The sequence below is a fragment of the Coenobita brevimanus genome, chromosome 101, assembly GCF_032717465.1.
Source record: "Coenobita brevimanus isolate Jiangsu-jjx chromosome 101, ASM3271746v2, whole genome shotgun sequence".
In the NCBI taxonomy this organism is placed as follows: Eukaryota; Metazoa; Arthropoda; class Malacostraca; order Decapoda; family Coenobitidae; genus Coenobita; species Coenobita brevimanus.
In genome coordinates, this window is record NC_137054.1 from 49,051,448 (window position 1) to 49,068,233 (window position 16,786).

A 16,786-nucleotide genomic window follows, 5' to 3' on the forward strand; every position below is an offset into this window, starting at 1 on the left:
ACCTGTGGCTTGCACTGTTATGAGTATCTGCTCTCCATCGGAGTTAAGCTGTGACTGTTGATGTTGGTGGGGTAACAGAGTTGCCAGATCGCAACAGCCACATTACCAATCTCCTCAACTTTCATTGTCAAATATAACTTTTCCTTACCAAATTCGTAAAGCTAGCATATATTCTTCACTAATTATATATACAAGTGGAAATACATGTAATCACTCTCCTTATAACTAACACCATGTTGATTATTTTCACACTATGTAGGGTAGCAGATTAATCAGAGAGAGCAAACAATCCACCATCTCCATCCTGTGTACCCTCATACATGTGAAAAATCCATTTGGTAATGCATTGTTCTAATTCATTACCAAACGAATTTTTCATTACCAAATTGGCCCACACTTTGTAATGAAAAATACCAAATGGCAACCTGACAGGGGAGAGGGGAGGGGGAGGAAGGAAGGGGTGAAGGGACCATGGTGTAACAGCTGTTTGGCGTCCGGCGGGAATTTCAAATTATGGGAGGGAAAAAAGTCAGATTTTTTTCGAATTTTTTGCAGTTTTTGGCCCATTTTGGGAATAATGGATCCCAGGAGGATTATGTCCGGTTAGTGGGGATGTTCGGATATTGGGCGTTCGGATATTAGAGGGATTACTGTACATAGTAATAATATAAGTATTGCGAGTGACAGTCACTCCAGTGTAAGAAGTTGAAAGCATATGTTTCTATTCTATGTTCTGACAGTGACAGTTTGTTGTGTAGAAAATATTATTTTTATAACAAATGACAGTGACACTGATGAATAAGGCAAAAAACTGACAGCTAGAGTGAAAGTGAGCGATAGAAATGAAGTGCGAGTGGCCGACCGGAGCGAGAATAAAGTGCCTGCCGTAAGGCTGAATAAACTCACGCTGCGGTGGTCTTCCTCATTCCCGCTTCACAATACTGGCAGTGACAGTGATTTTTAGGGCCGTAATAGTGCCAAGCGAGCCTTTGCGAAGTACTATGAAGGAAAATAATGTAGTATATGTGTTTTTAGCCATGAAAAGGGAAATGTGTGTTCAGTGACGGGAAGATCGCCGCCGCGCTGCATGTCGGCCGTGCGCTCCGTTCATTATAGCCTTATTTTCAGTGCTTATTGTACAAATACGGATTCCAGACTACCTGTACGTTGTTGTATAAAGTGTACTATGACAGATTGAGGCTGTGGTATAAAGAAAACCGGGTTTCTGGAGGTGTGAAAGTGAAGACTTTGTTACCCAACTTTGCAAGTCTTCACAAGTCCTTTGGTAGTCCACGAAGGCTCAACATCTGTCTCAGGAGAAAGCTGAATGTAAGTACTATATGCCATAAAAATTTTAATGTTCTAGGGTTAATCTCTGATTTTTGGCAAATATTTTCCCACAGGTACTCAGACCCCGCTACAACCCCGCCACACGGGGGGGGATCGGCCGTACACGGCTGCGTTTAAGGGGTTAAAAAATTGTTATACGTAATGGTATGACCTGACGTAGCCCCATCATAAAACGAGTAGTGACTGTAGATAAGAATGGCAGTGCTTTAGTGGACATTTGTGCCAGGAGGGGGGTTGGTGATAGCCAATACCCTCTTCAGGCACAAAATGATCCACAGGTATACATGGCGAGTGATGAGAAGGGTGGATGATGAACTGAATGAAAGGAAGGCAATGATTGATTGTGTGTGTATGGATGAAAGGATGCGAAGATGTGTAATGGATGCAAGAACATATAGAGGTTGAGGGAGTGGACTTTCTGACCACTACTTGGTGGTGGTGAGAATCAAGGTCCAAGTAAAATGGAGAAATAGAAGAAGGGAAGGACAAGAGGAAGGAGTAGATGCAAGGAGAGTGGAAAGGTTACAAGAGGATGAGAAAAGACAGAATACATGAGAGAAGTGGAGGAACGATTGGGTAAATATGATTTGGAGGAAATGGGGGACGTGGAAGGCATGTGCAAGATATTCACAGAAGAAATATGTGCGGCGTATGTGAGGTGGTGTGTGGGGTGAAGAGAAGACGAAAGGGAGTGCAAGGAACAGCATGGTGGAATGAAGAGGTGAGACAGGCTGTGGCACAAAAGAAAAAAGCATACTGTATAATGAATGGATGAGAAATAGGGACGTGGAAGAAGTTGAGAGACGGAAGAGTGAGGTGAAAAGATTAGTAAGTGAGAGTAAGAAGAGAGTGGATGAGGAATTTGGAAGGAATTTGAGTGTGAAGTGGAGGAAATGTAAGAAAATGTTCTGGAAAGAGGTAAAGAAAGTCAGACAGGGTGGCAATGAAGTTAGTAGGGGAGTGAAAGATAAAAATGGTAGATCACTAGTTAAGATGGGAGAAGAAGTGAGCAGATGAAGAGAACACTTTAATGAATTGCTGAACATAGAGAATGAAAGTAATGCGAGTATAAGTGGCTGGGGAACGACTGGGAGAAGGAGGGAGGTGAGAAGACAGGAAGAAATCAGTAGGATGGAAGTTATGGAAGCAATGAAGATTCAAAATGGGAAAGCCCCTGGAATTGATGGAGTGTGTGGTGAAATGCTGAAGCATGTGTGAGAGATAGTAGTAGAATGGATGTGAATGATGTGCAGAGTGGCCTGGGAGAAAGGTAGAGTTCCAGAGGATTGGAGGTCAGGTATAATTACTGTATTCCCTTGCACAAAGGAAAAGGGGAAAAAGAAGTGTGTGGTAATCATAGGGGCATTTGTCTTCTTAGTGTAATAGGAAGAATATACAGTAGGATGCTTATTGACAGAGGTAGGGAAATAACAGAGGAATTAGTTGGAGAAGAACAGGGAGGCTTTAGGAAGGGAAGAGGTTGTGTAGATCAGATATTCATTCTTAGATCCTTAGTGGAAAAGTTTGTAGAGAAGGAAAAGAAGTTGTATGCGGCCTTCATGGATTTAGAGAAAGCATATGACGGTGGATAGACAAGGATTGTGGAAAGTATTAAGAATATATGGAGTAGATGGGAGGTTGTTGAATGCTGTGAAGAGTATGAGGGTGTTAAGACTGCAGTGCATGTGGATAGTGAACTGAGTGAGTTTTTCTGTTTGAAGGTTGGGTTGAAACAGGGATGCGTCATATCTCCATGGTTGTTCAGTCTGTATATGGATGGGGCAGTGGATGTTGGAGTGGCCCTAATGAGAGAGGGCAGTGTTTGGAAACTCCCTGTACTGTTGTTTGCAGATGATACTGTGTTGTTAAGTGAAGACGAAGGAGAGCTGCAAGGCTTGGTGGATGAATTTGGGAGAGTGTGTAAGACACAGAATCTGAAGGTGAATATAGGAAAGAGTAAAGTTATGGTTTTTGAGAGAAGTGAAGTCAGTGAATGTACAGTGGGGTTTGATGATGAGGAAATGGAAAATGTGAGTACGTTTAAGTACTTGGCTAGTGTGATGAGTAAGGATGGAAGTTTGGACAGTGAAGTGCTTGAAAGGGTACAACAATGAAGAAAGGTTGCTGGTTCCATGAAAGCAGTGATAAGAAACAGGGAAGTGAGCATGGAAATGAAAAAGTTATTACCGTACACAACAGTTTTGTGATACCAACTCTAACGTATGGAAGTGAAGCTTGGACGTTGTTGGAAGGACACAAGTCAAGAGTGAGAGCAGTGGAAATGAGTTATTTAAGAGGAGTTTGTGGAGTCACATGGAGAGACAGGCTGACAAATGAGGATGTGAAGGAGCATTGTGGTGTGGATGTGGATATGATAGGAAGCTTAGGAGAAACACACTGAGGTGTTTTGGCCATGTGGAGAGGATGGAGAGTGAGAGACTGATGAGGAGAGTGTATGTGAGTGAGGTGGAGGAGGAGAGAGGGAGGGGGAGGCCAAGGATGAGATGGAGGGATGGAGTGGAGAGGTATATGAGAGAGGGAGGTGTGAGCTGGGAGCAGGGCAGTGAAATGACGGGGGACAGGGTGACGGGGAGGCGATTTGTTTGTGGCCACCCCATATGGGATTAAGGCGTCAGGCAATAGATAGATAGATAAAATGAAGGACTTGACATTACATAGATTTCATTAGTGACCTGATGAATGGGCATAAAGAATAGCATGGGGGTAGAGGTATGATGTGATGTGATGTGAATACATTTGCAGAATTAGACACCCTACATTTTTGACGACAATGGGCATATTGATGTTGTTAGAATGCAAACTATTATTCACCTTAAATACAGTTTCCAGTGTTTTTGCTCCTTCCAGAAACCGAGAGCGCATCTCTGTAGCTGCTGCATCAAAGCTACTTGCCAACATGGTTTATCAGTACAAGGGTTATGGATTGTCCATGGGAGTCATGATTGCAGGGTGGGATCAGAAGGTATGTCATCCTTGCATAACGCTACCACTGTAAGCTGTTAAAATAATTACCGCACTTTGCGGCCTACTGTATAAGGTGCATTTTTTCCCCAAAAAATACACAGAAAAGTCACTGTATATCTTCAGAGATGAGTGTCATTGGGTTAGACTGGCGTTAGCTCTGGCTCTATTCAAAACAGCTACATGTACAGGTATCCTATAAACTGTCTATCATTGGTAGACTGTACAGTAAAAACAATTAAACTAAAACTGTTGATAAATTGTGAAAAATAAGATGTGCAGATTGGCATAGGAGGAAGGTAGAGTCCCTGGGGATTGGAAGTCAGGTATAATTATTCCCTTGTACAAAGGAAAAGAGGAAAAAGAAGTGTGTGGTAATCATAGGGGCAATTGTCTTCTTAGTGTAATAGGAAAAGTGTATGGTAGGATACTTACTGACAGAGTTAGGGAAAGAACAGAGGAATTAGTTGGAGAAAAACAGGGAGGCTTTAGGAAGGGAAGAGGTTGTGTAGATCAGATATTCATTCTTAGTGGAAAAGTTTCTAGAGAAGGGAAAGAAGTTGTATGCGGCCTTCACGGATGTAGAGAAAGCATATGACAGGGTGGATAGACAAGGATTGTGGAAAGTATTAAGAATATATGGAGTAGATGGGAAGTTGTTGAATACTGTGAAGAGTATGAATGATGGTGCTAAGGCTGCAGTGCGTGTGGATGGTGAACTGAGTGAATTTTTCTCATTGAAGCTTGGGTTGAAACAGGGATGTGTCATGTCTCCATGGTTGTTCAATCTGTACATGGATGGGGTAATAAAAGAGGTACTAGGTAGAATAGTGGATGTTGGAGTGGCCCTAGTGAGAGAGGGTAGTGTTTGGAAACTCCCTGTGCTGTTGTTTGCAGATGATACTGTGTTGTTGAGTGAAGACGAAGGTTAGCTGCAAGGCTTGGTGGATGAGTTTGGGAGAGTGTGTAAGAAATGGAATCTAAAGGTGAATGTAGGGAAGAGTAAAGTGATGGTCTTTGAGAGAGGTGAAGTCAGTGAATGTACAGTGAGGTTGGATGGTGAGGAATTGGAAAATGTGAGTACGTTTAAGTACTTGGGTAGTGCGATGAGTAAGGATGGAAGTTTGGAGGGTGAAGTGCTTGAAAGAGTACAACAAGGAAGAAAGGTTGTTGGTTCCTTGAAAGCAGTGATAAGAAACAGGGAAGTGAGCATGGAAGTGAAAAAGTTACTACATGACAGTATTGCGATACCAACTAACGTATGGAAGTGAAGCTTGGACGTTGTTGGAAGGACACAAGTCAAGAGTGAGAGAATTGGAAATGAGTTATTTAAGAGGAGCCAGTGGAGTCACATGGAGAGACAGACTGACAAATGAGGATATAAAGGAGCATTGTGGTGTGGATGTGGATGTGATAGGAAGCATTAGGAGGAACACACTGAGGTGGTTTGGCCAAATGGAGAGGATGGAGGGTGAGAGACTGATGAGGAGAGTGTATGTGAGTGAGGTGGAGGGGGGGAGAGGGAGGGGGAGGGTGAAGATGAGATGGAGGGATGGGGTGGAGAGGTATATGAGAGAGGGAGGTGTGAGTTGGGAGCAGGGCAGTGAAATGGCGGTGGACAGGGCAGTGTGGAGGCGATTTGTTTGTGCCCACCCCGTATGGGATTGAGGCATTTGGCAATAGATAAATAGATAGAAGATAAATGTTTACTCAAGATTTAGGAAAAACTTCAAGGAGAGCCACAGCTCTTTGTGTTCATACAGACAGTGCTGCCACCTGGTGTATGCTGGTGAATATAATTAAAAGTCCTCAATGCAAGCATGGATTTTTAAAATAAGCAGATGTTTGTAAATTTCTATTGGCTTTTATTTTTTATGGTTTTATATTCTTTTTGCATGAATCATGCTGATACTTCACATGCAATTAAGTGATGTGAGGACAAACCCAGCTGGGTCAAGCTCAACGAAGAAGAGTAGACTGAAACGATTTCTGGTGTACATATGTACATATGTATGACTGTTACAGATTTTAACTTTTATATAGCAGACTAGTAGAATGATGAAAAGTACTGAATAGAGATACTATCTGTCCATCAATCTATAGCCAGACACCATAATCCCATAAGGGGTGGCCGTTTGTCTTTGAGTTGCTTTACAGGGAGGGCACTAACCCTCTGCCGGCATGTAGGAAATACGTAATGGGTTGGTTATATGGTTACCACCTAGCATTGTAAATGGTTTCCTGGCTTACAGGAAACCATTAGGCTTGTCACCCAATGTAAAGCTACCTGAAAAGGAAAGAAGAGTAAGAGAAAGGGAAGATGGAAGAAATAGGAAGAGAGGAGGACAGACTGAGAAAAAGTATGATAAAGATGAAAGAAGAAGCAGGCAACACTACCTCATGTGAGTGGATGATGGTTGTCTTCACCTACCATGATAGAGATACTGAGAGGTGCATATGTATGTACAAACCCACTGGTTCAGACTCAGTAAAGAAGAAGGATGGGCAGAAGTAATTTGTAGAGTTTAAATGTATGAATGTGATACAAATTTTCATTACTTTAGTTCTTATATTCAGTAATAATTAAACTACTGACTGAGGACTAATTGTAAATGAAGTTATTGAATGGAGAGGTGCATTTGTGTGACTGTGTATATCAAGCTGAAGTTTTAGTGGTTGTTGGTTAGGAGTCATAAACTTTTTCCATAGACATGCTTTTCCAAAATTAATGTGCATCTTACACAATGCAGTGTCTTACATGCCACGAAATGCAGTATATGTCTGCGGATTTACCGTATTCCAGTAATGTTACGAAATTAACAAGTTTGTATTTACCCTGTAATATTATTGATCAGCTGTCATTAATTATTTATATTATATAGCACTGTGTATATGCTGTATGAAAATGTTTAGTGTACCTTTATTTTTTTGTCCTTAATGTCATACTGCATCTGATAACCCTCCATTCCTCTTCATCCCGAAGGGACCTGGGCTTTACTATGTTGACAGTGATGGTAACCGCATGCCTGGCAATGTGTTCAGTGTGGGCTCTGGTTCAATCACTGCATATGGTGTTCTGGACTCAGGGTACCACTGGAACCTGGAGGACAAAGAGGCACAAGAGCTAGGTCGCCGTGCCATATACCATGCCACCCACCGTGATGCATACTCTGGAGGCATCGTGCGTGGTAAGCACACCTTTTGATAATGTTTGTACATCACCAGATTTGAAAATAGAGACAGCAGTCTCGATTGGCATAGTGTGCCAGTGTGTAGTTATGTAAACTTTTATGAATGGGATGAAGTGGAAAGTGGGAGTACAAGTTTTTTAACCCATAGACTACAGCTGGTAATGGTTATGAAATTCCTGGTTGTGCAGCTATTTGACAAATTTAAGAACACTTAGGTAATGCCTTCAAACGTACATCAGCATCTTGAATGTGGCATGGCACTCTTACCCATGAAATATTTTTGCTCCTTTCACTGTAGTCGTGGAATTATTATAGTCATAATTTTCCTTGCTGGCAGGGAACTTGAAACATCTGATGAGGAATGAGTGGCTACTGTTAGAACCTGATTGAGGTGCCAGTTATCCAAATAAGCAATAATTAGGGTGCAATGTGCAACTTTCAGTAATTTATTTCATCTCCTTCCCTTTCCATAACCACTGTTAGCCTTAAGAACTTTTTTTTTCCCCCTTTTTTTTTCCCCACAGGTGTCTGTCTTTCTCTTGTGGTAAGGCCAGAGTAAATTGGTTAGGAAGTACAGTATATGAATTTCATACATAGTAACCAGTGTGTGGTAGGTGGGGGCACTCACCATCCACTCACTCAATGTAGTGCTGCTCTCGGGTGTCTGCCCTGTCCTCTCCTCCATCCTTCTTTCCTTCCATCTTCTTCTATCTTTCTTTCCTTCTTCCTCGTCCTTCTGCCTACGGGTGACTTTACACTCCCTCTTTTGTCTTTCATTCCTTCATTCTTTCCTCTTCCTTCTGCCTATGGGTGACTCTACACTGAGTGACAAGCCAAATGGTTTCCTGTACACCAGGAAACTATCTACTATGCTGGGTGGTAACCATACAACCAAATTTTGGCACCTGGTGGTTTAGTGGGTAATTATTGTGCTCCAGTCGGATTGAGCCGGTGAAGGTTTACATCCAAGGGGTGGTTGGGGTTTATTGCTCACGTAATGCCACTCAGGGATGAGTGAGGTTGGTCACTCTCATCTTAAATATCAGGACCAACTGCCTAGCCCCGGGCTCCTACGCTCCTCATGGGGCAACGTAGGATTGGATGATGGATGGATGGATGGTAACCAGTGTTTGTTTTTATGATCAGCCTTGAGGGGTGTAAATGAAACATTTAACCTAATGTGCCATACAGTTTGCTTGACAGTGCTCCAGCCGTAAACTTTGTGATGTGAGGTTGCAAATCATACTCATTAGAGATGCAGAATCAGGAAAAGAAACTCTCCACATAGGACATCATTTAAACAAAAATCACACTCCAGACAATATATTAATGATGCAGACAGAACTTTGAAGCACAGCTGCATCTTAATATTTCATCATGTTGCTTTTGGCCTTAGTTACAAACTGGAGGCATCTGAGCATCAATCTATAGCCAGACACCACAGTCCCACAAGGGGTGACTGTTTGTCTCTGAATTAGTTGTTGTACGGGGAGGGACACTAACCCTCCGTCAACCCACTTGTTGACACATAGGGAACATGTTTGGGTTGGTTATATAGTTACCTCCCGTCATTATGAATGGTTTCCTAACTTACAGGAAACCATTAGACTTGTCACTCAATGTAAAATCACTTGAAAAGGAAAGAAGACTAATAAAAAAGTGACAGGAAAGATGGGAGAAACAGGGGGAGAGGAGGGCACACACAGCAAAAGAATGATAAAGGTGAAGGAGGAATAGGCAGCACTACATTAAGTAAGTGGATTATGGGTGCCACCTCCTACCACCAATTTGAGCATGCTGTATGCTAAATTTTGGAAGTATTCATCATTCTTCTCCTTGACCCCCATGTTGCATATCTCATCCATAAGTTGAGACACTGAGGAGGTGTTGCATGTTGAAACCTTGTCCTTCATGTAATTTCATTGCAATCCAGAGAGTTACCTTGCTAATTCAGCACTTCAGTGTCATGCTCTGAGAGGAATTTCATAGCTCTTTTTGCTGTGTTACATGGGACAGAGTCCTGCATAAAATGTGTGCAACCATGAATGTCATAAAATTGCAGGGGATGGTTGTTCAGCACCCGCATATATTGGTCAGCTTTCATTGTTGTGGTTTTAGGAAGGAAGTAGAAACCTCCCCTGCCCACTTCCCTGCTAAATCAACCCCACATCATCACATTATCACTGCTTGACAGTCTTTTGTGTGTAGTAGAGGTCGTAGTTACTGATGGTGCGAGGCCTCCTTACCCACCCTATTCGAGGACAAAAACACATAAAGGTGCTACCATCAGAGAACATCACCTTCCTCTAGTCTTCGGAGGTCCAGTCTTCGTATTTTTTTGCAAAGTGAGAAGTGATTTCATGGCTGGTAAGCATGATGTCAGCTTCAGGTCCTTCCGCAGCCTGTTTTGGATGGTGCGGATAGACGCACGTTTGTAGGAGCTTTGGGTGATTAACTTTGAGTTGTGGAGCCATAATATCAGGAGTTTTAAGCACCACACAAGTTGTGGAGCCATAATATCAGGAGTTTTAAGCACCACACACCATAGGAGATTGTCCATAGTCTTCTTTGTCTTGTGTTGTCCTGGACAAGGTTTCCTTGGTGAGACAACATTTGGTGGGAGGCCATGTAGACTGGATATCACTCTTGTCACTGATCGTACTGATCATTCACCTCATTTAGCTGTTTCTTTGGTAGAGATGTTTTCCTGCTTCCAGGTTAGGATACGAGCCTTTTCCTCATTAGTTTGATTGGTAACACTCATAAATCTCAATCACCGGAGTGCTCACAGTAACATCAGTTACCTTGATCCCTTGCTTATCTTGCATTTGGTTATAGCAGTATTTGTTATCACTGCAAGATGAAACTCTGCACTCCTGCCATTATTGCTCATTTTTCAGCTAAAAAACATTGTTATTGTGCACCTGAGCCAACAATGATGGTGCAGTGTCTGTGGTTTCTGGTGGCTTTGAGGGATTCAGAGATGAGGCCCTACTCGAGTTAATCCCAGGTGGTGGAGACCACCATCTCTCCATGCCCAAGCCTCAGAACTGCTTACCTCAGGTCCATCTCAGGTCTGTTTATGGTACGTTTTTCTTCCTTACTGTCCCCTTTTCATCATTTTCCGTTAACCTAACCATGCGTTGGTGTCGTTCTAATTCTTACCCTAACAGTATACAGTAATCCCTCTAATATCCGGACGCCCAATAACCGAACATCCCCACTAACCGAACCTTATCGTCCTGGGATCAAACATTCCCAAAATGGTCCGAAAATCCAAAAAAATTGGAAAAAAAATCGATTTTTTGCCGTCCGTAATTTGAACTTGCCGCGCGCGCCGCGTGAGAACATTGTTTTGGTTCGTCATTCCTCCGACGTCCGATAGAGCGCCGCTGCATCCTCCCCACTTCCCGCCTGTCTCTCACCGCGACAAGACCTACGCTCTTCGCCATGGCTGCCCACGTGCTCGCTTTTGTGGTGGTGCCGTACTTGCTGCAAGGCCTCCTGCTGCTCTCTGCCCTACTCTTAGTGTGTGTGATGATGGCCCCGCCTCCTGAGAAAAGGAAGAGAGTGGTGTTGACTCTGGAGAAGAAACGGGAGATATTGGAGAAGGTTGATGCGGGTTGGTCTTCCTCTCGCATTCTCCGCGAGTTCAACCTGGCCCGGTCGACTTTGTTTGATATCAAGCGTTCCCGAGACAAGCTCATGCAGTACACGGCTGACTTCTCGTCGAGAAGCAAACGCAACGTGGAGAGGAAGGTTATGTTTACCCCCAAGTATGCAGAGATCGACCGCTCCACGTTGATTTGGTATCGACAGCAACGTGCAGCTGGTGTGATGGTACGTGGAACGGAGCTGAAGGCTGCTGCTGAGAAGTTTGCAAGGCTTCACGACGCCCTAGACTTCAAGGCATCCGAGGGTTGGCTCTTCGCGTTCAAGTTGCGACATGGCCTTACTAACCGTAAAGCACATGGCGAAGCATTGGACGCTAACGAGGATGGAGTGGACGAGTTTCGGCACAAGGTGAAAGGCTTGATCGACAGGGAGGGCCTCACTCTCGGTCAAGTCTATAACGCTGACGAAACTGGCCTATTCTATCGCTCGGTGCCAACGAACACTCTCGCCGATGAGACGGAGAAACGTGTACCTGGCCGCAAGCTTTCTAAGGAACGGATATCTGCTTTGTGTTGTGCCAATGCTAACGGCATGCACCGGCTTAAGCCCGTTATTGTTGGCCGTGCAAAGCAGCCTCGGTGCCTTCGTGGGGTGATGGATGTCCTTCCTGTCGTATGGTACCATTCTTTGAAAGCATGGTTCACAGCTGTGATTTTCAAAGACTGGTTTCACCATCACTTCGTCAAGGAGGTCATACATTACCAGACGAAGACACTGGGAATTCCTCGCGACCAGGTAAAGGCTCTCCTTCTCCTCGACAATGCACCTGCCCACCCGTGCGACAAGGACTTGGTTGCTGAGAATGGCCGTATTAGGTGCATGTTTCTGCCAGCTAATACGACTGCTCTCATTCAACCAATGGACCAAGGAGTGATCGTGGCAACAAAACGCCTGTACCGTCGGAAGTTCCTGGACGAGGTGATGGTGGTTCTCGAGGACGAGGACGAGCGCAGGGAAGGACGTGACACTCGAGGCAAGCGGACTTTGGAAAACCTTCGCCGCTACAACATCAAGTCTGCGCTGTACAACTGGGCTAGTGCATGGAAGGAAGTCCCTGTGAAAACTCTTGAAAATGGTTGGTCTCGTCTGCTTCTCGGAACAGATGTGGAGTACGATTTCCTAGGGTTTGACGTGGATGACTTCCATGCACGGCTACGTACGCACGGCGACGATGTTGATGTGGACGATGTTCGTGAGTGGTTGGACGACGACGAGGGCGATCCTGGGTATCAGACGTTGTCTGATATCGAGATCGCGTCTTCGGTTGCTGGTGTCAGTCCCGAACTTGAAGATTCCGACGACGAAGGCGATGATGATGCAGACTCCGCCCAGCAGGACACTACTCCAGCCATCCCCAAGCTGAGCGCACTCCGGGAACATCTAGAGTTCGTCCTAGACTACCTGGAACACCCGGACTGCGACAGGGAGATGGGGCCCTTGGGACTCGTGGAGGAAGTGCGTGCTTTCCGGCAGCGCATCATCAATCGCCAGAATCGTCGGTCCTTGCGTCAGTCAACGATTGACAGTTTTTTCAGGCCCCTGACCCCCGCTGTGCCAAGCCCTGGTTCCACTCCGTTGCCTCCCCAAGACAGGCCCTCATGCTCCGAGCCACAGCCCAGCACATCAGCTACAGTGGAGTCACCGCTCGACGTGAGTTTGCGGCTGTCTTCAGAGTCTTCTGTAGTCGGTACGCCATCACCACTACCCACCGATGCACCCCTTGGACGCCTGCCAGTGATACTCTCGGGCTCTGACAGTGAATAAACAGCAAGAACTTCTCCACTAGACCACACGGGAATTTTGAGTGTTGTGCGGTGAAAAAAACGGTGTGTTGTGTTAAGGTTTTCAAGTTGGGAGAAAAGACTAAGTAGAAAAGAAATTTAACGTAACTAACCTTCTTTGTTTTGGCTTTGGAAACTTAAAAAACTTGGGAAAAGTTAATGTGCAACACTTAAATTTAATGGAACATTATTTGGACTAAAGTGAACACTGTGAAAAGAACGGACTTCTGTGTGTTAGTGACTAAGTTCAGTGCAAGACTTCAGGAAGAGTGTAGTGCAAGTGCTTCAGGAAATCGTTCTTACTGTCAGAGTCCGAGAGGAGGCGGTTATTCATCGAGGTGGCCAGGGACTTGCTGTAAGTAGCCAAAATGTTTCATGTTGTACTATTTTCCATACTATATTTACCAGAATGTTTCATATTGTATTTTTTCCCATACTATACTTACCAGAAAGTGTCATACTGTACTTCTTTCCATACTAAACTTACCTCATGCATGTGCAGTAGGAATGTGTTTTTCAGAGTTCGGTTAGGTTAGGTTCGGTTAGAGTCCATAAGTACCAGAATGTTTATTAATGTATGAACATACTTCTAAACCCACATTTTATGTGTCTATTGCATTTATTTCAGTCATTTATGTGCCTTATTGGTGTGATTTGGGTGTTAAATAGGTGCTATGCATGTCCGGAGGGAGTTGTATAGGTGTTTCTCTGTGTTAGGGTCCGTAAGTACAAGTCCATAAGCTGGGGCCCAATATCCGGACAAAACCAATATCCGAACCTACCGATGGCTCTATTGATCCGGATATTGGAGTGATTACTGTATATGTATTTAAAGGGTATGAGTAGTTATTAAATGGAAAGTTTGGGGCTACAATTAAGGAGCGTAATACCAGTTGAAGCCTCCACAAACAACTGAAAGTTGCCAGTGTTCGCCAGGTAACTAAGTAGCATGTAGTCACTACCTGCTCACAGCTGGTGTACCTTTTAAAAAATTCCTGTTTGGATTATTACTCATGCTTAAAGCATTATATCCATCCATCCATCATCCAATCCTATGTTGTCCCAAGAGAAACGTAGGAGCCCAGGGCTAGGCAAGTTTGTCCTGACATTTAAGATGAGAGTGACCGGCCTCACTCATCCCTGAGTGGCATAACATGAGCAATAACCCCAACCACCTCTTGGATATAAACCTGCACGAGTTCAATCTGATTGGAGTGCCTTAATTGCCCACTAAACCACCAGGTGCCATAATCTGGTTGTGTGGTTACCATCCAGTGTAGTAAATGGTGCCCTGGTGTACAGGAAACCATTTGGCTTGTCACTCAGTGTAAAGTCACCCAGAGGCAGAAGGAAGCGGAAAGAATGAAAGACAGACAGACAGAAGCGCGAGTGTAAAGTCACCCATAGGCAGAAGGAAGCGGAAAGAATGAAGGAAAGAAAAACAGAAGAGGATGGAAAGAAGAAAGGAAAGGGCAGACACCTGAGAGCAGCACCCAGTGTAGTAAATGGTTTCTTGGTGTACGGGAAACCATTTGGCTTGTCACGTGGTGTAGAGTCACGCATGGGCAGAAGGAAGAGGAAAGAATGAAAGAAAGACAGACTGAAAAGGAAGTGTAAAGTCACCCATAGGCAGAAGGAAGAGGAAGGAATGAAGGAGAGAAAGACAGAAGAGGATGGAAGGAAGAGAGGAAAGGGCAGACACCCGAGAGCAGCACTACATTGAGTGAGTGGATGGTGAACACTTTCACCTATCACCAGTAAAGCATTATACCTGTATTATATTCATACTTTATTGATGCCACAATGAGATATATGATGAAAAGTTCTTCATAGAGCTAACTAAAGGCCATGAAAGCTTATTGTGTGTGTTTGCATTCAGCACCTTTTTACCAAGTGTTATGTATCTCATTTGTTGGAAAAACTTATCATACAGTTTCCAGAGATTGTAATCTTTCATTTGGCAAATCCATTCTATCAATTATACACTTAACCCGTGGATTGCGCAATTACCCCTTTTTATCCCACCCCGTGGTGCGCAAAAAACGAAGGAAATTTTTTTTTTATTTAGTCTTTGTTTATTATAAACTTCAAGATATACATCCAGGGCATCATCTGGTGAAAAGAAAAAAATCTCTCTTTCTCCGTCTTTGCGTAGCGTCATGCGTAGGTTTTCGTAGGGATCGAGTTGTTTACGGTGATGCACGGCTAGCACAGCCTGAGCTGTGGCTCGCACTCCACGAGTTAATAATAATAAGAATTGTATGGCGAAATATCACACGGAGCTGATATCACCAACCCAAATTTTTAAATGCCAAAATGCTCAAACACTTTAGTACCCTTGTTGAAAGGACAATAACTCAACAACATTGCTGTCATTGCATCGCATCAGAGGCCAGACTTCCCCATTATATTATCATTGCCATGTTTTCCAATCTGCTTGTGTATTATCGCCATGTTTGGTGATTCACACCAAAGTTATGTTGATGCAAGTCACTCGGTAAACAGGGGTCACTAGATTGTTTGTGTAGTGCATATGATCTTCAATTGTTTAAGTACCATATTTCCTTTATTTTTTTTATGTAAGATACAATTTTGTTTCACCCATTTACCATTTTTGCATGCAGATGTACATCCAACACTTAAAAACATGACAGTGATCAATACTCAGGCAGCATACTAATGATCGTATGTAGACTGTCCCTAAACTGAGATAGACACAAATGATAACGTTGTATTTCTATTATATTTTGATAAAGAATCCATTTTTAATCCAGTATTATATGTTGATAAATCTTTAAAAATTCTATTTTCAGTAAAGTGACACAAAAATTGTATAATAGAGGGTAATTCAAATTGACCACACTGTTTCATTTTACATTAAGTTATCTGGCAAGCAGTGGCACCTTTTTCCAGTTTATGGGGACTCCAGTTGAGATAAATCCCATAGGTTCTGTGCTTTCTTTATCATGCACTAGGCCCGGTACCAGTTATGCGCGCTACCGAAGGGATCACTGTACAGCAGGAAGCAGTGTCTAAGGGTTCTGGCTAGGAGTGAACTCTGCAGTTCTACCCCATATCTATGTGTGTGGTTGAATGAGTTAGGCTTAAGTACAGCATTAGCTTGAAGTAAGCCTAGAGAGATGCTAGCTGTCACCAGACAGAAATTGAACTAATAGTAAGGCATGCATCGCAGATGAAACGGGCCCATTCCTGCCCATTGTATTTTGAAGCAGAGTTGCCAGTTTCTTTTGGGGTGTCTATATATTGCAGCCCCCATGGTGGCATTGCTTGAGGTATGTTGCAGCCTATGGATTAAGGCAGCTTTTGCCTAGTACAGACCAATATCCGAATTTTACGTAATGTATTTGAATCATCATTATTAGCATCGTTTTACTTTATAACGCGGGATCCCAATTATCCAAATCCCTCCACAAAAAAAATATTTTCCATCCTTTTTAAAATGCTTTCTATGAAATGCATAAGCAACCCCTGACAGTTTGCCACCTGACCGCACATGTCAGTATTGCCCACAACACAACTCACTTCAGTTAACCCCACTATGTATACAATTGGGTTACATCAAGTAATAACTGATTCTATAGCAAATAATTGTATAGTGATGTCTTTTATTGTGGGTTCAATGGGATATATTTTTGGTCATGGGTCACCCACCCTGAAAAGCCTGAAAACAAGTTTCCAACTTGCCTAAAGTGGTTCTTTGGCTAGTTCAAGTCACCACCATGGGTCCTCCCTAAGGCTAGGCATCCCTGGGCACTTGAGGTTTTCAGGAGCAGGTGTTGAACGATA

General features: G+C 43.5%; 1 protein-coding gene across 1 annotated transcript in view; it reads left to right on the forward strand.

Moving 5' to 3' along the window:
- LOC145415139 (proteasome subunit beta type-5-like) overlaps positions 1-16,786 on the forward strand; it is a 140,772-nt gene that overhangs the window by 119,116 nt on the left and 4,870 nt on the right. The window contains exons 4-5 of the mRNA XM_080284559.1: positions 4,219-4,333; positions 7,316-7,520. Of these exons, the coding sequence (XP_080140685.1) occupies positions 4,219-4,333; positions 7,316-7,520 (320 nt within the window). The remainder of the gene's footprint in view (positions 1-4,218; positions 4,334-7,315; positions 7,521-16,786) is intronic.